Source organism: Chelonoidis abingdonii, chromosome 22, assembly GCF_003597395.2.
Source record: "Chelonoidis abingdonii isolate Lonesome George chromosome 22, CheloAbing_2.0, whole genome shotgun sequence".
In the NCBI taxonomy this organism is placed as follows: Eukaryota; Metazoa; Chordata; order Testudines; family Testudinidae; genus Chelonoidis; species Chelonoidis abingdonii.
The window spans coordinates 20,588,918-20,613,784 of record NC_133790.1 but is presented as its reverse complement, the minus strand read 5'-3'; the positions used below and the strand labels follow the sequence as shown (position 1 = coordinate 20,613,784).

Sequence of the window (24,867 nt, the reverse complement as noted above, 5' to 3'; positions counted from 1 at the left end):
AATAGATTACAAGTCATCACAATCCCGCAACAGCCTTTGTAATGACTGATATCATAAAAATTGATGAGGGGAAAGAGAGTATAAAGAGTTAGATAAATAAATTTCAGCTAGTGGACATAGAAAAAAGGAAATGTGACAAAGGGCTAAGAAACAAATAAGAATTGAATTATCCTTAGCAACAAACACTTGATTAAACATTCAAAGTGTGAAACCTCTCCTCCCTCCGCCCGATCTCCAACGATACTTGTTCCTCAAAAACAATGTTAAGAGGAAGTAGATGTTTCTTACAAGACTTAAAGACCCTGAAAGACCCTAGAATGCTAACTATCAGACCATAAAATAACAGTGTTGGTGATGGTAAAGGAATGAAAGAATGTTTTAGTGCTTACCTGTTTCTGTGCTGAGGCTCCCATATGAACCTGACAGAACTTGACTGCCTGTTCCAAGGCTGCTTCCTCATCCACCTGAATAAAGGAGGACACTTGATGAAGCCAGGATGATTTAGTAACTGGCAGAAAAGCTAACAATGATTTCAGTGCAGCAGAAGCAGGCCCTTGAGTTCCAACACAGTGTGGGTGTAACTTTGCATCCTGCAAACAATGCCCTTGTCCCAGCAAGAGACTCTGTAGCAAAGTGCCCCCTTGCCCAGAGGCAGTTTGGTGGGATGGTATGAGGCCATCTGAAATATGCGGCTCCTTTTATATTTTGTTGGATACGGTGTTCACTGTTGCGCTCTGGTTTAAGCAGATTGATTAATATGTCACCAGTGCAATAGGCAGATCCAGACTTTATGCTAACAAAGCCACTGCAAAATTTCAAGCTCGGAAGTGCTGAAGGCCCACTCTCCCTATTGCCCAAGTGCATCAACTATCAGTGAACTCTACTGACCAAGGAAGCGAAAAAGATAGTCCCTCCTGCACCCTCTCTGCCAAGAACATAAACCAAAAATGTTTGTTAAAAGTAGTTGTTTTAATGTACTTTACCTTACAGATAGGACATGATGCAACTCCAAAAATTAAGAGCTCCAAAGTAAGGATGCATTAGGGATTTATGTTCCTAACATAGGTGACATATTTTGATTAATAATAACTCCCTGCCATCTGAGTCATAAAATGACAATGGTAACAGAGACAAGGTGGGTGAGGTAATATCTTCTATTGGAGCAATTTCTATTGAAGAGAGACAAGTTTAGAGAGAGACAGAGAGCTCTTCTTCAGGTAACAGAGGAAGCTGTTTGCCCATAATCTACAGAGAAAGTTGAACTGATAGTAAAATCACTTGCCTGTTTAATCAGCATGTATGTTTCTGACATGATCTTCTCAATCCTGCCCAGGTCATAGGCCACGACCTTCTGACCTTGTTGCCACACCCGGTAGGCATCCAGTAACAGAGTTTTCCCAGACTCTGCATCATCTAGTAACTTCCTCTTTCTGTTTGACCTCTGGACAGCTTCCTCTGCAGGTGCTGCCTGAACTGTTCCTTTAGTTGATTGCTGTTGCTGCTGTTTTGAGCTGATACTTAACTCTTCCAGGGAGAGTTCTGCAGTCCTGCTTTCAGGGGTTTTGTCCTTTGAATTCCTGCCAGACTGAACAGGATCTGGCTCAGTATGTTTAAAAGAAGAATCAATTTTTTCAAGGTCTTTGGAATATCCATCAAAATCCATGGGCTCAACTGAGCCAGGCCTGAGGACCTCTTTCATCTCCTTGTCATTCTTATCCTCTTGTTCTAATGTGTCCATAGCATTGACGGTTCGTCCCTGGGTCACTTCTTTTACTCCATTCTCAGTACCACATACTGCTCCATCAGAGAAAGCTGGCTTTTTGGGAAGGACCTCCTTCCCCTCTTCAGCACTAGCTTTGTTGGAAACGTCTGTTGTCATCTTTCCTAATGCAAGGCTACAAGATTTGGAACTTTGATTTTCTGAAACCTTTAAAAAAAGATCATCCTTTTTAATTATCACTGAAATCAGAAGAAGCTTAGCATTTGAAAAGCTAACTACAGGTAACATGAAGACTGACAATAAGGATCATTGTTGTGTTGCTGTCTTTGGTGCTAAAGAGAATGAGTTTATTTAGTGTTCATTCTTGCTTAGTCCTAAAAAAAAAATCAGTTAAAATTCAAGTCACTAGCTTTAAGGCTGGTTATAATATTCTGATGAAAAGACCACAGTTGAAACAATAGCACAAACTGAATAAAAAATGCAATGGCAGGTTTATTTTATCCTTAGATTTCCTTTTGCTGCTTCAGTCTATGCCATATATTTGATTAGGTAAAATCAGGGTTTAAATAGCTAGAAATTTCCCCCATCGTACTGCAACCAAAACCAAATTATTTCTTTTGGCACCTAAACACTAACATCAATTTCATAATCTTCATTTTGGTTTCTAAGACATAACCTTCTCTTGTGGTTAGAGGCTTAAAAGGTATCATGGACTCTGATCTAACATTTGAATGTTATGATTTGCAGTAGTGAAATCTATCTTTGGAATATCACCAGAGTATACCTTCTCCTCTTTCAGACCACAGCTGATATAAAATGCTATTGCTGTCATTCTTACTACACCCAGATGGAAGAACTGCACTACATACAAAGGTCTAACTCCTTCAAATGTGTTTTCAATGAGTTTAGTAGCTTGAACTCTTCTTAACCAAAGAAATCCTTAGACCAGAGCTCTTCCCTTGATTTGTTTGCCTAATATGCTTCCAAGTTCCAGGAAAGTTAGTCTGAGGATTTATCTACACAGCAAATTACTGCACGGCAAGCCAGGATGTGACTCTACAGCACACTAACTTGCTGCACAGTTAACATCAACGTGGACACTGCTACACTGCAACCGGAATGCAGCATGGCGTGCTCTACTCTAGGACTTTCATTGTACTGTATCAGTGTCCACATGGGATGCTACCGCGAGAAAAGCTGATGTGCTGTAGATTGGCATGCTGGCTTGCCACATAGTGACTTGCCATGCAGACAAACCCTGATACTGATTTAACTTGCAAATAATATGGAATGTTGGATGCTCACTGATTCAGCAGTTTAGCTCTTTTTCAGAGAGACATATGGCTATTCTTTTATTCCTTTCACAACATGACTGGAATCTGATACCACTTAATGAAAGGGGCTATAAACATAACATGCATGTGGCTGTGAAGAAAAAGTATTAAAGAAACAAATCCAGACCTACAGAGTCTAGGGCTATTCTGCTAGCAGAGCCTCTGGTTGTGCTAACGAAAGATCCTGGGCCAGATTATGCTCACTAGCATTGTTTTTACACTAATGGAATTGCGTGGGGGTAAGAGCAGTTACTTCTGACTTCCACAAGTTTAAGGAAAAGCAGAATCAAACCCACTCTTCATGAACATCTCTGGTTTGCACGACTGAGCAACAGGCCACCACTGCACTGCACCACTGAAGTTGTCTGGACAGTTGCACAGATGCTTTCTTACCTCTGTCAGCTCGTTGAGTGTGTCCTCCAATACTTTCACTGTGAGAACAAAGGCTCTTTGTGCAAGAACCTGGCGATCTGCATCCCGTAAGTACTTCCTATGCCACAATGAGAAAGGAAATTAAGCATCAAAAAGTTCTAGGGTTTTAAAAACAAGAACTAATAAATATAAACTTTCTAAAAAAATAACATCTGTTTAGAACAGATGTTGCAGGAAAAAAGCCAGCAAAAATTTACACTTCTACACCAAACTGCTTCAAACTTCCCCCATATCCCTCCCAAGTTTGACAGGCACTTTGTGGAGAACGGTATTTATATTGGCAGGACACTGATACTATTATCTATGGGTGTGAAAAATGTGGGAAATTGTGCACAAATTTTCCCAAACAACTCTTCAATACCCGTCAAATTCTGGCCTACACAATCTTCGTTAGTCAAAATCTAGACCTCTCCTGAGAGAGGATGTCAATTATGCAGAATTAGGTTGCATTGCGAGGTGGCTTTTGTAACATGGATAAATGTCCATTTGAGGCTAAGGGAAGATCAGCAGATTATTTTCACTTGTGTTCCAAGATGCCTTTGAATCCAGATTTCCAGAGTTAAAAAGCTAGTGAATTAACGCATACGATTCTTAATTATTATTTTACATTAAATCCTAACTATTTACATTAAGTGCCACAGAAAAGTGATGTGAATTGGGTAGAACCTACTTAAACTACATATTTAACCCACCCCAATGAAACACTGTAGCCTCACTGAGTTGCAATTCCTAATTGTGTATTTCACTTTAAAAGGAAAAGTTTTCAGAGAAAACGTTCTCAGCAACCAGCTTCACACATCCAGTGTGATGAAAAACAGCATTTCAGCCTTAAAGTTGACTATTTATAACCAGAACTGGCTACAAATGCAGGAACTACATTTAGTCAGAAATGCACCAACTATAATATGTATTTTTATAGCATTTACCTAATCAAACCATTTTCGGTTTTGTTTTTCAAATGAATGATTACTGAATTGATGACAATTCTCTGATTTATTACAATGGACAGTTTATTTGAATTAGGTTAAAGTCATAAAGAAAAACCTCCTTTAGTAAAACTAAAAATATCAAATATAACTGGCACATGCTATATATACCCCAATATTTTCACTTACAGGCACCTCACATGGCTATAGCTTGCTCTGGTTGGCACAAGCGGACCATATTTTAGACACGTTAAGAATACTCTAAACTTCAGTAAATGATTATGCTGCACTTTGAACACAGCCATGGACCGGCCTGGTATAAATTTAAAGCCTTCTGTCCTCCAGTACTTTTGATATGCTAAAAATTAACATATTTTTGGCTGCAACTTTGCTGAACATGTGATCACATATACATGAATGTACTGCACCATATGCAAACTCACAAGCTCTCATACACTGAAAAACATACACAGTGAGCTGTGTAATGTTTCCAGCCACTACAGCTTGTTACCATGCATCTTAATTTGAATTTCTTAAAAACTGCATCCTGTACATATTTCCTTCTCAGTAACCAACTGGAATTTTACTGTGTTTTTAATTTACCCTGCAATATTTAAATTATGACCTTTCTGCCTATATACGCAGCAAACATTAAAATGGCATTCTTTCAAATAAAATTAATGTAATTAAAATTAGATCACTCCTATATTAGATTAACTCCTACATTGTGGCAGTTGCCAAGAGCCAGTTAGGGGCTAGTCAGTCACTTAGGAATTGCAGGGACACAGGAGTGTCTGAGCCTCAACTCCTGAACATGCCTCCTGTGCCAGAGGGGAGGAAAGGGGCAGTATATACTACTATGGTGCCTCTAGGACACCTATGGTTCTTCTCATATAAGAGGACTCCTCAGGTCAGGTAAGGCAGCTCAATGACTGCTTTGTGCTGGAGGAGTGTAAAGCAGCTCTAGCAGGGATAAGAATCTGACCCCAGGAGTCATATGTCTCAACACCATTTTTAAGCATAGTCAAACTGCCTCAGAACTATATTAATTCACTCTCTTGAAATATATTCTTCCTTCAACAGAAATGTAATTTATGGTGTTATAGATCGGGGTTTTATTTTTATTTTTTAAATCAGTTAAGGATTTTTCCAAAGAAACAGAAAAATGGGGGGGGGGGGAGCAAGGAGGGAAGAATATTCAAAATGGAAAGAAAAGGTTTGCTAAGTGAAGACTAAACTTAAGGCCTCACTTTCCCTGATCAGGTGTCCTCTGCAGCATGGACGAGACTTTCAGCAGGGTGTTGTAATCCTTGAGCTGAGACAGGACATTCAACAGCAAGACAATGGAGCGGTTCATATGAGATGCAAAGCTGCCTGGGCGGTCAATTTCATCCACGGGGATTCGCCAGATTCCCTGCAAAGAAATCAAGAGAAGAAATCTCTAAAGATGGATCTGTAATAAAAGACAGAACAGAAAACTAAAAATATGGACCAGGTTTCTCTGCATTCTGTGGATATTGTTTCAGCATGAGATGGGTTACAAGGATGAACTAGTGCAACAGTTCTTTATATAAGAAAATTTGGATAAGGAACAGAGTCTCACAGAATCCACAGTACGCACCTTAGATATATTTGCCAACCAATTCCTGAAAAAGGCAAGAGGAGGTTAAATATTATGAGGGTTTTTTCTCAACCTTGCCTAAATTCAAAGGTTTTAGTGTTTTGGTTTTACAGAAACCAAATCTCATTAGCAAACAAGACAAGCTAGCCTATCCTTGAATGCGTGAAAATTTTTTTTCCCGATCTAATTCAGAGACTCACAACTGTCAGCCAGCTATTGTAGGAGTGTATCTTCAAATAGACTGTTAGCATAAAGGCTTCACCTGCTTGGTGGTTGCCAAGCATTAGCCATGGAGCAACCAACCTTTGGTCTGGTACCAATAATGTGATTCCTTACAATTCAATTTCCCCACTGGCAAATTTTAAACACACTTGTGCTCACATCCTGAACTCTTAACTAAATCTCAAGAGCCAAAGGAATCTTTGGGAAAGACACTTGTGTCAAATGGACAGTTATCATTAAATTATGACTAGTCAGCATGGATTTTGCAATGCTTAACAAATCTGAGGGGACTTCCTCCCCCATATTAATAAGATGTATTTAAGATGGATGTTAATCAGATTTAAAAAATTATGTTCAAACTATATCCATACATCAGTAGTGATGGCAGAGATCACTGACTGTCTGGACTGGGGCCATCTGAACAACAAATACTACTGTTGCTATGCCAATACCAACTCTCCCACTATTTCCCTTGTTCAATGATAGAAATTCTCGAGGGGTACATCTGCAGAATGGAATCCTCATCTTGACCATGCCATTTAATAATGTTGTAGGATGAATCTCACTGAATTGAGAATACCTGCTAAAGAGGTGAACCCCGCTTTTCAAACTTGTCCAGAGAGCAAGTCATACAAATATTTAATCTTTCATTTTTGTTTAAAGGTCTTAGTTTTGCTAATTTTAGGTGTACTTTAAATGTGAGCAAAGTTCTTTAGAATTTATTACAAGGTGGAAGTGAAGAAACTGATTACAGCAAAGAACATATGACAGCTGAACATCAAAAACAGTTATGTAAAAAGCCTGTCCACAGTAGGTCTCCCTCCTACTCCTTTTTGGTGAATTTGCAGTTCCACCCCATATAATTTATTTAAACATTTGTAAACCTCTTATACTCCCCACTATTTGAGGGCCATGTTTTCAAAAGAGAAGCACTGACTTGAGCTATGCATAATGCACAGAGGTTGTCCTGCAGACTTTTCCTTCTCTTGCTTTCCACAGTGCTCTTTTTTCCAGCCATCCTTTTTTATATCAACACTTCCCCATTCTTCCTTCTGCTTCTTCCAACTTTATCAGAAAACTTCATCCCTTTATTACAGATTACTTATTCCAGGTAAACAGAATAGTAACTACAATTGTTCTGAGATGGACCTTTGTGGTATTACTGTCACTTCCCTCCACCCCAGAGGTAGGCAAACTTTTTGGCCTGAGGGTCACATCTGGGAATGGAAATTGTACAGCAGGCCATGAATGCTCACAAAATTGGGGGTTGGGGCCAGAAATGAGGAGTTCAGGATGTGGGAGGGGGGCTCTGGGATGAGGCAGGGGGTTGGAGTGCGAGGTGTGTGTGAGGGCTCTGGGATGGGGTTGGGGATGAGGGGTTGGGGATGCAGGAGGGTACCCCGGGCTGGGACCGAGGGGTTCGGAGGGGTGGAGAGAGGAATCAGGACTGGGGCAGGGAGTTGTGGTGTGGGAGGTGGTCAGGGTTCCAGGCTCCAGGCGGTGCTTACCTCAAGCAGCTCCTGGAAACAGCAGCATGTCCCACCCCTCCAGCTCTTACATGGAGGCGTGGACCCCACTCTCCGGTGAGAGCGTGAGGGCCGGATTAAAACATCTGAAGGGCCAGATGTGGCCCCCGAGCCACAGTTTGCCCACTCCTGCTCCATCCCCAACTGTTACTTTTCACAATCATTCTCTATGTTTTGATAAAACTGTGCTATCAAGCAGCTCACTATCTAACACTTATTGACCTTGTAGATTAAAAGTGAAATATTGCATTGAAAGCTTTCTGAACGCACAAAATAAGTCTGTAGAGAGAAAGGTCTCTTGGCTGTAAATATTTTTAAAATATTAAAGTCCTGTGACTATGCTTCTTGGCTTCACCTGGATGCACCAATTCTAAAGAGGATACACAAAGCAGCAAGGTTATCATTAAACTGGTTCCCACCAAATCCTCAAAAGTTAGTTGACCTCAATGATGGCAACACACAAGTAGATAAAAACAGTCTTCCGAGCTGATGCAGCCCTACAAGTCAATTTATTGTTCATTTATAAATTAATCATACACAACTCTCTCTCTCATCTTTCACTTGCATTATGTAGCTCACTCAGAGCAAACTTTAGGACATGGCACCAGAAATCAGTAGACAATGCTTTCCCCTAGCTTATTGCCATCTGCCCAGTGACCATTTTAACTACTTTTCCTCACACACTGGGTATCAGCTGGAAAGTTAGAGAATGACCATTCTACAGGTCTCCAAGGACTCTTTGTTTGAAAACTAAAGTGTGTGGCAGCATTACCACTCATTAAACTATTTTACAACATGTTATGATATCAAATCACCTAACCAAAATCACTATCGGGGAAATAACATTCAGGCAGCATTAACCGCTTGTGGAGAAAGGTTCACCTCCACACACTTCAAGCCTCCAGAATGCTCAAGTTCATCTGAGCAGTTTACAATGTTTCATTTCTACAGTTATGGTATTACATATTTTGGTACTGAACAAGAAAAAAAATATTAATGTACTGTGTACAGTCCTACATACATACATACAGACAGACGTTAATGTGCTTAAGAAAATAATCCAGGTGCCATACTTACCTTTAAACTCATCTCCTTTCAATGCTCTAGAATTACAGGGTGAAGAAAGAGATTTAAAGGGAAGATTCCTCATCAGCTCTTGCACTGACTTTTTCATCATTGTCTTGCAATGAACTATATAGCTTTATACAAGTGCACTTAATTAACTATGACTACTCCCCTTGCTATCTACTCATCTTGTCTTCAGACCCAATTGTAAAGCATAAAAGAATTTGTCGTTAAGAACCAACTACCTTGCTTGCTTTCCTTCAACTGTACTTTTGCATTGTGATGTGAAAAACACCAGATGTTTAAGCAGTCAACCAGAATCCTACCAAGGCCTCCAGCTGAAGCCGAATCCTCCTCAATCTCACAATCTGAGTTGAGTTAAAGATACATCCTCATCCAGAGTACTCCCAGAACAATCCCACACATATACATAAAGAAGGATCTAGCCAAGTCTTCACTGGCTGTCATCTATCTCCAGGGAAAATGTATTTCTGAATTCAGAACACAAGAACTGCAATAAAAAAATCGGCTATTTTTAAAAGCCTTTTCTCAGTACTCAAGGAAGCTGGAACTCTTAACCAGAACAAAACACACCACATAAATGCACTCGCTGGAGCTGCCATGGAACCAACTGGGGAGGAGACAGGAAAAAGTTACTCAGTCTGACTGACATACCATTAAGTTTTCACATTATTTGAAAGGTACATTTTTTAACCAAATGTGCCCTTTAATGCACTCAGACTTAACAGTGCAGACATTTTAGACCCAGCACAGACTGACAACATTTGCAGTCCTCTTCAGGGTTTCTGTTACTTATAATCACTATCCAGGTCACTTGGCAGAGGTTCTCCCACACGATCAGTCACTGAATGGAATTTATGTTCAAATAACCACTCTGTTGCACAGCTTCTGTGCGCTGGCCACAATTCTTTCAGCCTTACAGCTCTCCTCCTTTCTGTTACAGCCAACAGAGCTGTTTACATGAAACCAAGAGAAGGAGTGAGAAGCTTTAAAAAGCTTCAAATGCCTCCAAGGTCCCAGAACTCCAAACCTCCATAAACAAACACTCTGCTCCCTCCTAACAAATTTTACAATTCTGTTTTGCATTGTTAATAAAAATCTGCAGCTAAGTGAAAATCTGAGGACAACATAAAACAAACTAAATTTTACATCACAATAAATACCACAAAGAATACTGTATTGATTGCATTGTTCATTTTCACATTTATTTCAGGTTGCTGCAGAATTCAGCACTAAAGCAAGAGGGAGGATGTTGCTGCAGTATTCAGTTCCAGCTTAATGCAGGGTACATGAAGTCTTGTAGACAGGATTCAGAAAGTATCCATTGTGCCCATCTCAGCCATTCTGAAAACAGATAGGCAGGGAGTGCTAACTGCTCCATGCTGCTTACCTTAGCATTTTTTGAGAGAAGTGATTTCCCACGGATTAGGAATCTCTCTTTGGGGAGAAAAAGCAGACTGTCCTCAACAAAATGAGACTTCTGTGGCTTTCTACTGACACTATACAAAAGCACTTGTAACAGATTAAATATTTGAGAATTCTGGGCACAGAGCGACATTCTCAGTATGCAAGTTACTGGATTAGCTATAGGATTTCTGTTCTTGGCAACAGTTCTTAAACGAAAGGAGTGACTCCATGTCACACTCAAGATGTTCCTATCCAGTTATGATAAGCAATCCCCTGAAACAATTACACTATAACTATAACAGAGTCAGGGCCTTCAAGTTTCATTAGGGTTGTCTCTCCTGCTTCCTCCATGAAGCTCTCAAGAGCGCAAATCACTCCAAAAGGGGGCAGAGACAGGGTCATAACCCTTTCCCTGCACTGGCCCACAGTGGAGATCATACACATCAGGTAGGAAGGAAACATACTGAACTCCTGAGTCAAACAGGCTCTCTGACCACAGTTCTGGGAGAAGATCTTCTTAAAGTACTGATGATATAAACTAAGACACAATAAAACTATTAACTAAACAAAGCAACCGGAGAGACCCAACTCACCTAAAATGGAAACAGCTACAACAGATAATGACAAGCTGTTTGGTGCTAACATCGGAAACTGAAAATCTGTTCCATTTCAGCATGAGATTACAGAGTATAGGAAAAGTGGAAAGGATGCTCTTTCTTCACACATCTGTCCTTTTCTAGCAAGGGATAATATTCTTTCTGAATATCAACCCCTGGTCCTGCAGATTTCTATGGGTGAGCAAGGAAACTTGTTCTTCACATTTCCATCTCTCATACCATCTTAACTGGCATCCTCTATCCAGAAGTTACTTCTAGTATTTTCAGAAAGTGCTCAGTTGAGAAGAAGCAGGAAAGAAGAAAAAGAAATCACATTCAAAGCTTTTAAGAGAGCTAATAAAACTTACAGCAGCATCCAGAGGGAAATGCATACATATTTCCTCACACAAGGTGGATGAGGTAATATCTTTTACCGAACCACCTTCTGTTGGTGAGAGAGACAAGATTTCAGCCTTGCACTGAGTTCTTTTTCAGGTCTACGTATTTTCTGGTATTCATTTACTTCTTTCATTTTTGTTTCACACTATTTGTTTACAGCCATCTGTTTTACTAAGCACATATCTTATCCTCAACTAGAAGGCTGTGTTCCCTGTCTGGAACTCTTGAGGATGCCTGAGACTGATCTCCAGGCAAGTGGAAATTTTGTGAAGACCCAGAGTGCACAAAAGAGGGGCACCCCCACACCTCACCCACAATTTTAAGAACATACAGACACAACATTGGGGGCAAAAGAACAGACTAATATTAGTCAATCTGCAAAATAGCCTTGCCAATGAAAGCACACAGTCCACGGACTAATCAAAAGTCCCTAACAATACAGCAAACCAACTCTAGGTGGAGGGAAGCTATTGACTAATACTGCAGCAATCCAGATCTACACTGTTCTTCATTACACAGCAGCTTAAAGTCTGGAACTGAACTCTCTTAATCAAAAGGAGTGGCCTCTGGCTGCATTAAAGATGCCCCTGTCCACTTATGAAAAGTGTGGGTCATCTCTGTGGACGTTCATATCCTAAAGCTACTTTTTAAAATCTACTTCTAGCATGAAGTTTCCACAAAACTACCCCCGCCCCTTTCCTTCCCCATGGTATCATTTCCTAGTAAGATCTTTCCACATGATCGAGATCAATACAAGATCTTGGATTCAGGGGCTGGAGAGTAAAGGAGTCAGGCTTGAGCTCTGAGGATTAAATGACTGGCTGTATTTTCCCTTCTATAGTTCAACTCACTTCCTTCAGCCAACAAAGTGCAATATAGGATAACAAATAGAAGTATCCTTAATCCTTGTTAATAGGCATTGCACCATATAGTGTTGGTCTTGAAGACATCAGTGAGCTTGCTCCAAGAGTGATAAATTCCTGCTGGCTTGGAGAACAGAGTCTTCAAGTTCTGAATCTCTGGTCCACCTAATCTTTCTTGATAAAGTAACATTTCCCTCTAATCCTTTCTTCTAGTTGCATTGTCGCCTGCGGCAAGCTTTTCTTATAGTCATCTTTCCTTTTAGGTCTTTCATATTTCACATATCTACTGTTTCTCTCTCTTTTGATCCTCCTCTTCCATTTGCCTCGATTCCTTTTCATCTATTTTGCAAACCAGATCCACTTTCTGTAATATGGAAAGAGAGTTGGGTGCCGCAAAGGCAGAGAAAAAGCTGAAACAATTCTAGTGTGTATATTAAAAAAAAATTATATGAAGTTTTACACCCTAACCCCCCAGCTGTTTTTTTTTAAATAAGGACACTCCTGTTTCCTCTGGGTAACGATTCAGAGAAGGCTTGCCAATCCCTCTAGAATGTTTTAGAAAATTTCTTTCAATTTGCCATTTATCTTCCTGATATGGAAAAGCGAGAGAACATCAAAAGAGCCACAATACAAAAGATGGCATTTGGTTAGCCTGTGGGAGGGGAAGAGAGGACACAGCTAATTACCCCTCTTCCTTGCATTTTCTTTTTAAGAACTCTCAGAACTGGACTACTATTCCATATCCTACGTCAGATCACAAGCAGTACATCCATATCAACATGTGTAAATACTGCTACTCTTGTACTTTTACTCACAGCATTTGGAAGACTTACATGTAGAAGGTCAGGATTATGCATAGCCCAGTAGCATTAATTCTGAAGAGGAGCTGCCGGACTTAAATGGTGGTGTGAAAAAAATGCTCAGCCTGTCTCCACATCAAAGTGTCAGGCCAGGTCTACACTGCGACTTTAAATCAGTTTAATGGCCGATATACCGATGTAACGCTGTATCCGTTCACACGACGTCGTCATTAATATCGAGTTAAACGGCTCCTTAAATCGATTTCGGAACTCCTCCCAAACGAGAGGAGTAGCGCTAAATTCGATAGTGATAACTCGGATTAGGGTTCATGTGGACGGAAATCGACGTTATTGGCCTCCGGGCGGCATCCCAGAGTGCAGCACTGACCGCTCTGGACAGCAATCTGAACTCGGATGCAGCGGGCAGGTAAACAGGAAAAGCCCCGCGAACTTTTGAATTACATTTCCTGCTTGCCCAGCGTGGAGCTCTGATCAGCACGGCTGGCGATGCAGTCTGAAATCTAAAAAGCGCTCCAGCATAGACCGTACGGGAGATACTAGGTCTGATCGCTGTATGGGGAGACAAATCTGTTGTATGCAGCTCCGTTACAGAACACGAAATGCCAAAGCGTTTGAATAAAAAACTCCAGGATACACAGCGCTGTGTGACAAGCGTAACGGGAAGCCAGAGACTCAAATGGACGCTCATGAAGGGAGGGAGGGGGTACTGAGGACTCCAGCTATCCCACAGTCCACAGCAGTCTCTGAAAATTATTTGCATTCTTGGCTGAGCTCCCAATGTCTGTAGGTTCAAACACAGTGTCTGGCGTGGTTCAGGGAACAGCTCCTCAGTTTATTTCCCCCCACCACCACGTGAAAAAAAAAAGGGAAAGATTGCTGTGCTATGGCGTTTGCTCAATGCACTCCGCGAAAAAGGCGCCAAAGGGTTGTCTGCTGCCTTCACAAAGGGAGGGGTGAGGCTGTACCCAGCACCACCCGGGGCAGTGTTTTCTGCCCCATCAGGCACTGTGCTCTCAACACGGAAGTGGGAACTATGGGATAGCTGAGGAACAGCTACCCACAGTGCACCGCTCCTGAAATCGATGGTAGCTTTGGACCATGGACGCAAACAATCGATTTCGGGATCCCACTGTGGACGCGCTAAACCGATTTTATTAGATCTGTTTTGTAATATCGGTTTAAGCTAATTCGAATAATCGTGCAGTGTAGACGTACCCTCAGTGAGAAGGAAGTAGTAAGGGAAGATGACAGAGAACCTACACTTTGAGCTCTTCTGTTCCGAACAACAGCAATTTTTTAATTTGAGTTTTAAATTTAGTATTTTCACTTCTTAGAATTAACATAATTTTACAAAGCTGAATACACTGTTCCTGTTTATAGGGAGTTAGATTGGTTTTTACCACATGAAAAGCACACCCCCACTATCTATTCGGGGAAGGGGGGGAGACAGAGAGAGAGAGAGAGATCAGACAGTGGGAGGAAAAGGGTAAGAAAATAAGAACAGTAATTTCCTCCTGAATTAGCAATTATAAAAAACCAGAAATGCCTTGTTAAGATGATGAGTTAAGGGTTCAGGCAAAATTAGTGAAACAGAAACTGAGGTCTGGTAGCCTTTGTGAATGTTAGCTTTGGTCATTTGCCAGCTGAGATCTTGGGGGGTTTGCTCACAAAAGCAGGAGGCTGGAGTTTTTACTCAAAATGTTCCAACATCTAGTTCAATTTCCCAAGAATCTCAGCAGAAATACTAAAATATACTCTTTTCATGGAAATGCACTAGATCAACAAGAGATGGGGATAATGCAGACATTCTGCTCAGTGACTTCTGTGGAAGAAAGATCAGGGAAAGGAGGTACAGGAAAAATAATTCACCTTGTGCTGTAACTTCAAGTGCTATCCCTGTGGGAACTCCACTTTAGGTCCATATCCGCCTCTGTGCTTTTGGTCAGAAATTTTTGGTAGCAGTGTACCTTTTGCCAATGCATGAGTCCCACAGATCCTCATGCCCCATACCAAGGCTATATAGGGCTGCAGAGACGGACCGTCCTCAGTTCGTCCTCTACCGCAAAGCCCACAAAGGTGGCTCCAAAGCAGAGTGGAGCAGAGCGGGTAGAGGAACACACACCGAGGGACACATCTTGAAGAACTCCAGTTACTGCACAAAGTGAGTAATCTCTCCTTCTTCGAGCAGCGTCCCTGTGGGTGCGCCACTTTAGGTGTCCATCGCTGAAGAAAGAACTGTGTTGCCTACTGCAGCTTCTAATCTGGTTGCATGAATTAAGTCACAGTGGGAGGAAACTGTGGGCACCGAGGACCATATTGCAGCCCTATAGTTTTCAGCAACTGGAACATCTTTGAGCAGGGCAACAGATGTAGAATGTGACCTAGCAGAGTGCGCAGTTACTTTTGGGGAGGTGGAACCTCAGGGAGCCCATAACAGGCAATAATCATCCAGAGATCCTTTTAGAAAACCTCTGAGTGGAGACAGGCATTCCCTTAGATCTATCTGCAGTGGAAACAAAGCGTTTAGGGGCTCTTCCTGAGAGGACTCATCCTGTCCAACTAAACAGCTAACAGGCGCTTAACATCTAGAGCAGAGGTTCTCAACCAGGAGTCCAGGGCCCTCTGGGGAACTGTGAGCAGGTTTCAGAGGTCCTCCAAAATAAACCAGAGAGCAAGACCAGTATTAGACTCAGTGGGATCCAAGGCAGAAAGCCAAAGCCTGAGCCCCGACGACGTGGGGCTGAAGCCAAAACATGAGCAACTTCGTTTCACAGGACCCTCTGTGGCTTGGGACCCTGGGCAATTGCCCTGCTTGCTCCCTCCTAAGATTGAGGAAAGAGACAACTGGATAGGAGAAAGATGGCACCGGTTACACAAAACGTTGTATTTTCTCCATTTTTGAAGGTAAGTATGCCTAGTAGAATCCTTTCTACTATTTAACAGCATCTCTCATACTTCTGATGAACATGTGGCCTCTCATCCCAAGAGCCATTGCAAAATCAGGCTTCTAGTTACAGGACATTCAGATTCAGATGATCCCTCTGATCTGCTTCCTGAGAACAATCAAGGTTTGATCAGGAGCTGCCATGGATGGTGAGAGGTGAGTTAGATGGGGTAAGGAAACCAAACTTGTCTTGGCCAAGTTGGTGCAATCAAAATGACTTTGGCTTAGTTCTGTCTGATCTTGATAAGGAACTTTAAGAGCAATGGAGCTGGAGAATATGTATAAAAAAAGACCCTTTATAACCATGTAATTAGGAAAACATCTTCAGATCGGGGATTGAACCCCATCTGGAACAGAATTTCCTGCACTTTGTGTTGGCTGCCGTGGCAAGAAGGTCGATGTCTGGCAATCCCCAAGATAGGAATACTTTGTTAAAGACTTGAGAGTCCAACTCCCATTTGTAATTTAGGGAGAAATATCTGCTCAGGTTGCCTGCCATGGTGTTTTGTACACTCGAGAGGTAAGAAGCCGAGATAACCATCCAATTGGTTATGCAGCAGTTCCAAAGCTTTATCGCTTTGGTGCAGATTGAGCGGGAATGCGCGCCACTTTGATGATTAATATAATACATGCATGCTATGTTGCCTGTCATGATCTTGATTTTGAGTAGGAGAAGAAAGTGGAGGCAAGCATTTCTGACTGCCCTTAATTCCAATAGAGTGATGTGCAAGTGCTGTTCCTGTTTGACCATTTGCCTTGGACAGTGTGAGGGATCAAACGTGCTCTCTATCCAAGAAGGAAGCTTCTGATGTTAATATGATTTTATGGGGATTCTGACTGAACAGGATTCCTGAATGAACTTTGACTGGATTAGTCCACTAGGTGAGTGACTGTAGGACCTGTTTAGGTACAGGTACATGCTTGTTGAGACTGTGTTTACTGGGTACATAAACAGTCCGAGCCAGTCCTGGAGACATCGAAGATGTAATCTGGCATTTTGTGACATAAAAACAGAAGCTGCCATGTGTCCCAGAAGTTGCAGACATGTCCTTGCTGGAACTTGAGGGCTGAGCTGCACTCTGTATAAGATTCTTTAGAGCAAGAAACCTGTCACAGGGAGATAAGCTCCACCCTTTATCGAATCCAGATGCGTTCTTATAAAGAATATTTGTTGTATAGGAGTTGTCAAGTGGCTCAAGAGCATGAGTATCAACCGTAGGGCAGACTGTTAAGAAGCAGAGCACCCTCCCCAAACTGGTTGTGAATTCTATACTTAGATTTCTCCAACCATGTATCAAGTGAAAACTCTTCAGGCACTTTAACTGCCTAACCACAGTCACAGGAAGTCCCTTTGGATACGCCAGTCTATCTCACCACCTAGGCAAGCTTGATTTTATGATAGATGGTCCCCAAAAATCACAGCAATATCCAGGTTACTCTCAGTCTCATAGGACCAGTCACTTACCCCAGGTCAATTGCTCCCTATATCTTACACTAAAGACAAAGCTTATAGCCAATCCAATAATAAACTAACTAAAGATTTACTAAGAAAAAGAAATGAGTTATTTACTACATTAAACCACGTAAACATACACACACACAAATGAGTTACAGTCTTAGTTTTCAAAAAGGTAATAAAAGCTTCTATAACAAGCAAGCTCTATATGTCTCTGAGGTAACTCAGACCAAGCACTGGGGATCTTTTGCTTAACCCTTGCCCCTCAGACTCCAAGCAGCATAAAGATAGTTTCCTCTTGTTAGAGATTTTTAACCGCCTTCCCCCAAAGTTCAAGCTGATGGGATAAGTTTACATGCATGTCTCCTTCATTCTGGGGGGCTGAAGGAGGGAGAGGGAGAAAGAATCCAATTAACAAAGTCTTTGTTATGTGATGTTCCACAGTGGTTCATTTGGTTTCAATGGGTCTTCGTGGAGGGCAGGACTTAACACCTTCTATAGGAAGCCTGCATTTTACATTAATTAGTGCTTCTTTCCTGTTCGATTACCTTACACAATCACAAAGGATTACAATGCAAACACTTAATGTCATCTAATAACATGGGGACAGATGTTATAAGTGAGAATAATACATGCAGCATCCTACAAGTGTTTCATACTATATGTTCCATTCTACGCATCTGATGAAGTGAGCTTGACTTCTCAGCCTATGGAAGGTAGAAAATTGAGCCAGGTGGGAGCTTCGTGCCAACTGAAACCAGCTATACTTCCATTTATTTGGAGACATTTCTATCCCTAATGACTCAAGTGTTGCCCTACAGTTCTTTAGGGTATGAAGATAGTTGTCCATGGAATCTGTGAATAGCTTCTGGCCACTGAAAGGTAAATCTTCCACAGTTGTTTGCACCACCTGTGGAAATCTGAACAACTGAAGTCAGGAAGCTCACCTCATCGCTACTGTTGAGGAAGTAGACACAGCTGCAGTGTCTGCTTCACTAAGTGAAGATTGAGTAAAGAAATACAAGGAAATGACAACAGAAGGGATCCAATGTTTGAAAAATAAGAGGACAACAAGCTAGAAACAAAGAAGTTCTATAGTTGAGACCAAGGATAGAAGAGCTAAAGGCTGGCAATAGATCTCAAAATGGTACATCTAGTCTCACTCCCCAAAAGACGTATTTCCATCCCTACTGGAATAGCAGAAGAACAATGCACAAATGGAAAAAAAAAGAAAAATATAAGACAGATGTGTTCAAAAGGATGTGGAGAATGATACAATCTGTGGAATGCCCAGCTGGGCCAAGATAGGCAGCCATTTTTGGCAAAAAAGGGAATAATTTTTTTTGCAAAAAAAAAATCAGCGTATGTTCAGGTGGATTTGATCAGACCAATTGACAGAAAATGCTTGATTAATTTATGTATTAATATATTAATTATAATTAGCAGCAATGATAATTTATAATGCATTAATGATAATAAATATATTAATATAGTAACAAATCAATGTATTTATTTATTACAAATTTAGCTTTATACAAGGTGCCTATCACCAATATAACTAGACATACTTCCCTGATTCACTGAAACCATCCAGTCTTGGTCCTATTATACTACAGGTAAAAGAAGAACTTATCAGCCTGAAGAACAGTGTTCTTTATTGAGAGCAAAAGTGAATTTTTAATTTGAACCTTTAAATGACACAAAACCCCTCATCCTCAGACACTGCAATGTAAGTATCGCACTATTAGGGGGTACCTCTTCCTATTATAATACTCAGTCTAGCAAACCAGAAAGCGTTCCTTCACATGAGATTTGAAGAAACTGTCAAATGCATATTTTATTACCTTGAATATCTGAGTTTTTGACATGCTATTTGAGCTATTTAATACAGTACACAGGCTGTAACAGATAGAAAAAAATTTACGAATGAAATGACTAAGAAATTCCGGTGTACTGGGTTGCCAGAATGCCTAGAAGAGTCATCTTTTACAGAAGCATTCCAGGTAAGGTTTTGACATGCCATTTCCACACCCCTCCCTCTGATCAAACAAAATGTTCTTTCTAAGGTGAATGCTCTTCCCCCATCTGCCAATATCCTGAATCCCTATATTGGAGCCTGTATGGCTGGTCCTGCTTTGAACCTCTCAATTTACAGAATATCCTCTGGATAACCGCAAGCACTCTAAGCCACAAAGTTAAAGATGCACAAGATTAAGAGTGTCTGAGGAAACAAAGAAAGCATTTCAGGTGATGATACAGAATTCATTATCACAGCTGAGAGAAGAACTTTTCATCTCTTCTGTATGCTTGTATAAATATATCACCAAACTGGGCTTTGATCCCATCAGATATCACAAGCCAAATAGGGTTGGGTCAAGTCAGTACTTGTACGGGAGGCTTCAGAGGAAAACTCATGTACTGTAGAAAGCGATAATCATTCAGTCACTGATGCCTGAATCAGTACTAAAGGAATGCCACAGCAATGGATTATGAGATTGTGCTGGAGAAGATCTCACCCCTGGGGATAAAACACAAAACAGAAGTCCTGACCACTTCTGGTTAGCTTCTATGGCAGTTTTCATGAAAGAAGAACATTTATACAGCATCCTCCACAAGGTCACAGAAATTATCAGCACTTTAAAACAGTTACAAACTGCACAGGTGCTGGTGTTCTTGTTTAATTCCAACTTGACTAACATTTTGCCTGCATAAAAACATCTCTCCCTGTAATTTAAGTTTAACCCTTTCGTTGCTCTTATTTCTAAGGGTTTGCAATACTCTTGTTGAGCTGTTGCCCTTTGATTTTAAAAAATTTGACAGGGAGCATCTCTTTGGGGTTCTTTCCTCCTCACTCACTCCAATCCCTGTGGGCATGCAGTTTCTCTTGATGGAGAGGGCAGGCATGAAAAAAATAGTTCCTCCCTGTCTCTTGACAAAGCTTGAGGCTGGTGCAGCATGGACTGTTAGATCCTGTCTTTGCTACAACTCTTAACATTATGGTAACTGGGTCAGGAGACAGCCATGTTGCAACCAGCTCTGATTCTGGTAAATAGCTATAGCATTGACAGGTCCTGAACAAAACTAATCATTTCAGCAGGTTATCATCAGAGTACTTAATAAGGAAGTCACTCATACAGTAGCATGTGAACACCCCAGCCTCCAAAACCACAAGATAGGAGTTATTTTTGCAGTTCACTGCTAAATTTGGTAGCAGGTTGAGTCCTTAGAGCATGCCAAATAGATTTCACCAAAGAAATTGTGGTATGATTTACAAACACAGAGGATTCTTTTTTTTTTTTTTTTTCTCTGTTCTGGTGGTCAATGCCAGGGCGGGGGGGAGGGAGAACTGGCATCATAATTATTTTTATTTCTCTTTCTTTTTGGTGTTTAATTTTTTTAAAATAAAAATTAAGGCATTTTATTATTCAGCAGGACCACAAACTCTAAAGTGTTATTAATAACAACCAATATGTAACAAATCAAAACTTGGCTATCCACTACTAGAGCCAGCAATTTTTGCCATTGGGGTTTCTGGAAGGAAATGAGGACGACCTGTCCCATGGCCACCGTGTACGGTATACGCAAGTATGCAGGGAGGATATAATGGAATATCAATCCCTTTCATCAGTGTAGTCTGAACAGAATTATTTGACAATTGAATTGATAGTAAATTATAAATAAATTTCCTCCTATTCTTGTGTTTCAACAGAAGGGAAAATGAGGGCAGAGGTTAGTGGAAAAGCCTTTTAATCTTGAGTCAGAATCTTTGTCAGGAGGCTGTGACTAGGGCTTTTTATTCCTCTTCTTTATTGCCGAATTATTAAAGATGCACATTTGTTCACAGATGAGTTTATTCATATTTGAAGGTCAGAGTTTTGAGGTTTCAAAATCTGGTAGAAGATTGGTGGTGATGTGCATCCTGGATTATAAACTGTTAGCAGGAATAGGCAGAAGGAGGAGGAAGAAGAGGCTTACACAAGATAGATAATGAGAAACAAATACCTATACATTAGCGATTAGGAACAAGACAGACACACACAGGGGTAACCACTGTTAGAGGAGTTAAGTCTACACAGAAGCATAATCCCCTCCAATAGCTAAAAATCTTTACAGAAGTTTGTACATTCCAACCTCACCAAATGTACTTTTCAGAAGGGAAGGAGGCTATTAAATAATTTCTTTTACTTCCTTCTCCTCTCGCTACTGAAATGTCTATAGAACATTTCCCTTTCCTGACAAGCAAGTCAAGGCTCCAAACAGAAATCCTGACTACTACACAAAGTAAGCAATGTTGCTTCTACTAATGGCTATGCATCCCATCACTAACCTCGCAATATTGTTTTCTTTGACTCTGCTGCAATTACTGCAACTGACAACGAGGAGTTTTCTGCAAGAGAGTTATTTATTGTGCTAGTCCAGGGGTAGGCAACCTATGGCACGCGAGCTGATTTTCAGTGGTACTCACACTGCCCGGATCCTGGCCACCATTCTGGGGGGCTCTGCATCTTAATTTAATTTTAAATGAAGCTTCTTAAACATTTTAAAAACCTTATTTACATACAACAATAGTTTAGTTATATATTACAGACTTATAGAAAGAGACCTTCTAAAAACGTTAAAATGTATTACTGGCACGCGAAGCCTTAAATCTAGTAGTGAATAATGAAGACTTGGCACACCACTTCTGAAAGGTGCCGACCCTGTGACTAGTCCCTCCATTTTTCGCTTCTTTATCAGACCTACTAAATAAAAAAAATCGTGCCCCCTGACACTGTTCCCATTTATTGGTTTTCCAGGGCTTTGTCCATAACTTGGCATTACAAAAGGCTTTTTATCCAATTAGAGGATTGGGTGACAATATTATAGGGATACTATAGAAATCTCAGGCTGGAAGGGACCTCAAGGGGTTGTCTAGTCCAGGCCGCCTGCTGCAGAGCGGACAATCCCCACAACTATAGATCACCCAGACAGGCTTGTCACAGCCTGAACTAAATAACCTCTAAGGAAGAGATTCCACCACTCCTAGGTAACTCATTCCAGTGCTCACTCACCCCTCCTAGTGAAAAAGTTTTTCCTAATATCCAACCTAAACCTCCCTCACTGCAACTTGAGACCATTACTCCTTGTTCTGTCATCTGCTACCACTGAGAACAGTCTAGATTCATCCTCTTTGGAATCCCCTTTCAGGTAGTTGAAAGCAGTCATCAAATCCCACCTCATTCTTCTCTTCTGCAGACTAAACAATCCCAGTTCCCTCAGCCTCTCTTCATAAATCATATGCTCCAGCCCTTAATCATTTTTGTTGCCCTTCGCTGGACTCTTTCCAATTTTTCCACATCCTTCTTGTACTGTGGGGCCCAAAACTGGACACAGTACTCCAGATGAGGCCTTACTAATGTCCTTAATCTGTTGGCAATTTTCCTACTTATACAGCCCAAAATGCCATTAGCCTTCTTGGCAACAAGGGCACATTGTTGACTCCTATCCAGCTTCTCGTCCACTGTAACCCCTAGGTCCTTTTCTGCAGAACTGCTACCTAGCCACTCAGTCCCTAGTCTGTAGCAGTGCATGGGATTCTTCCGTCCTAAGTGCAGGACTCTCTACTTGTGCTTGTTGAACCTCATCAGATTTCTTTTGGCCCAATCCTCTAATTTGTCTAGGTCGCTCTGTATCCTATCCCTACCCTATCTACCACTCCTCCCAGTTTAGTGTCATCTGCAAACTTGCTGAGGGTAGAATCCACACCATCCTCCAGATCATTAATGCCCAACTCATGTAAACAATGAGGACTCCCTAGCAATTTAGCTGAAGTTAACCACTGTTTGGTAATACTGGAGAGAAAGGTACTGCAAAGTAGTTATGCTTGAACTACCCTAATTACAATAATACAATGCACAGTATACACAAGGGATTTTCAAAATTCAACCAGCAGTGATTTTACAATGGCTTCATCTGGCACAGGGCAGGACAGTGACTCAGTTGGCTAAGCAGGAGAGAGCATTATCTGCTGCTGTTTGATTTCTGGGATACTGTCAAATGGGAACTGTATGCATGTCAACTGACAGAATACTTATAAATGTGTGGGGGAGTGCTCATCTCTCACAGTATTTTACGTCCCTTGGAAAAGGTAAAAACAAACCCACAACTGATGATTCCTAATTGGAACATGCTGTTGAAGCTAACTAAAACAGTTCAGGATGTCAGCTACAATATGCCCCCAATAAAAAAGGTACATCTTCCAGACTCCAGGATGATAAAGATGTTCGGAAACAGATGCTCTAATTTAGGGATCTGCTTTATGTTAAATATCTACAGCAGATACACACCTTGCAGTACCAATAAGCAAACACACCACCTACTGTATCAAAAAATTAGCAACATGAAGATGCTGAAGCCAATGCCATAAATAGCAGGTGGCACTTGCTTCATTTACAACATTAGAATTTATTGTAATTAAGACATACAAAAGAAAGCTCAAAAATTGTAAACCTATGACCAGACAAAACTGACTGATTTTAGCTAATTGCTAATTAAACTGGAATCCTCTTAATCCTTTCTTTCAGGTGACTGAAACTGTGACTGCTACAGTTCAGTACTTGTGCAAAACAGATGCTGAATGAGTGTTAGGTCACTGTTAAAAAGGGGGAATTTCCAGCGTGAGCACGATAGTCACAGTCAAAACAGCAGAGTGCACACTAGAGATCACAGCTGGGTTGCTCTGTGTCAGACGTTGTTTTACAGGGCATACTGTGTCTCCTCTTCTTCCAGACGTGAAAAACTCCCATTCTAAGCTCCGGGTCTGAATTGAAAATGATGGTGCTAAATAATTCATCCTACTCTGAAAAAACAAAAACAAACCACTCCCCACCCAAACTTAATTCTTGATTTCCCACCCTCCCATTCCTTTGTAGATTTCTCTGTATAGCAAGTGAGACTCTGCTAAAGCCTTTAATAGAACATAAACTGAAGAACTGACATAAGTGCTTCCCAGCCACCACAACAAATGTCATCAGAGCACTCCCTGCCTCTTTATGCAGCTAACTGACTGCACACAGCACCGTGGAGAAATCTTCAGGGCACACACAGATCTCCCTTCCCCAATCCTCTCTCCCAGCTTTTTAAGGGAAGGGATTCCCCGCCATATCCACAGGTAATGAATAGCTAGAAGAGGGAAGGTATTAATAACCAGAGGCAACTAGAACAAGGATGGGTTAAGAAACCTGAAATGTAAATAAGCTAGTAGTTATTTACATTAGAGGGTCATAAAGAGACGGAAAAGATGTTAGCAAAGCATAAAATCTCTTCTTCTCCTACTGCAGGTTACAGGCTCCCATGAGAGGGCATACCAGACATTACATTTCTCTTCTCATATTTTCTTACCAAACATTCCAAATGTCTTTCTCCTTGTTCTGAACCGCAGTTTCCCACTTCTCCTTCTGTCTCTAACACAGGCGTACATAAATAGCAAAACATTCAGGCTAAAGCCAGAAGCACAAACATATTCTCTTGCTGCT

The 24,867-nt window shown here is 41.1% G+C and overlaps 1 protein-coding gene across 8 annotated transcripts in view; it reads right to left on the bottom strand.

Annotated features, from left to right (window-relative positions):
* Positions 1-24,867, bottom strand: part of CABIN1 (calcineurin binding protein 1) — a 222,795-nt gene that overhangs the window by 45,876 nt on the left and 152,052 nt on the right. For all 8 annotated transcript variants that reach the window (XM_032801282.2, XM_075060054.1, XM_075060057.1 and 5 more), the window contains 4 exons: positions 5,663-5,826; positions 3,448-3,544; positions 1,283-1,927; positions 390-464 (listed from right to left, as the gene is read on the bottom strand). In XM_032801282.2, coding sequence (XP_032657173.1) covers positions 390-464; positions 1,283-1,927; positions 3,448-3,544; positions 5,663-5,826 — 981 coding nt within the window. The remainder of the gene's footprint in view (positions 1-389; positions 465-1,282; positions 1,928-3,447; positions 3,545-5,662; positions 5,827-24,867) is intronic.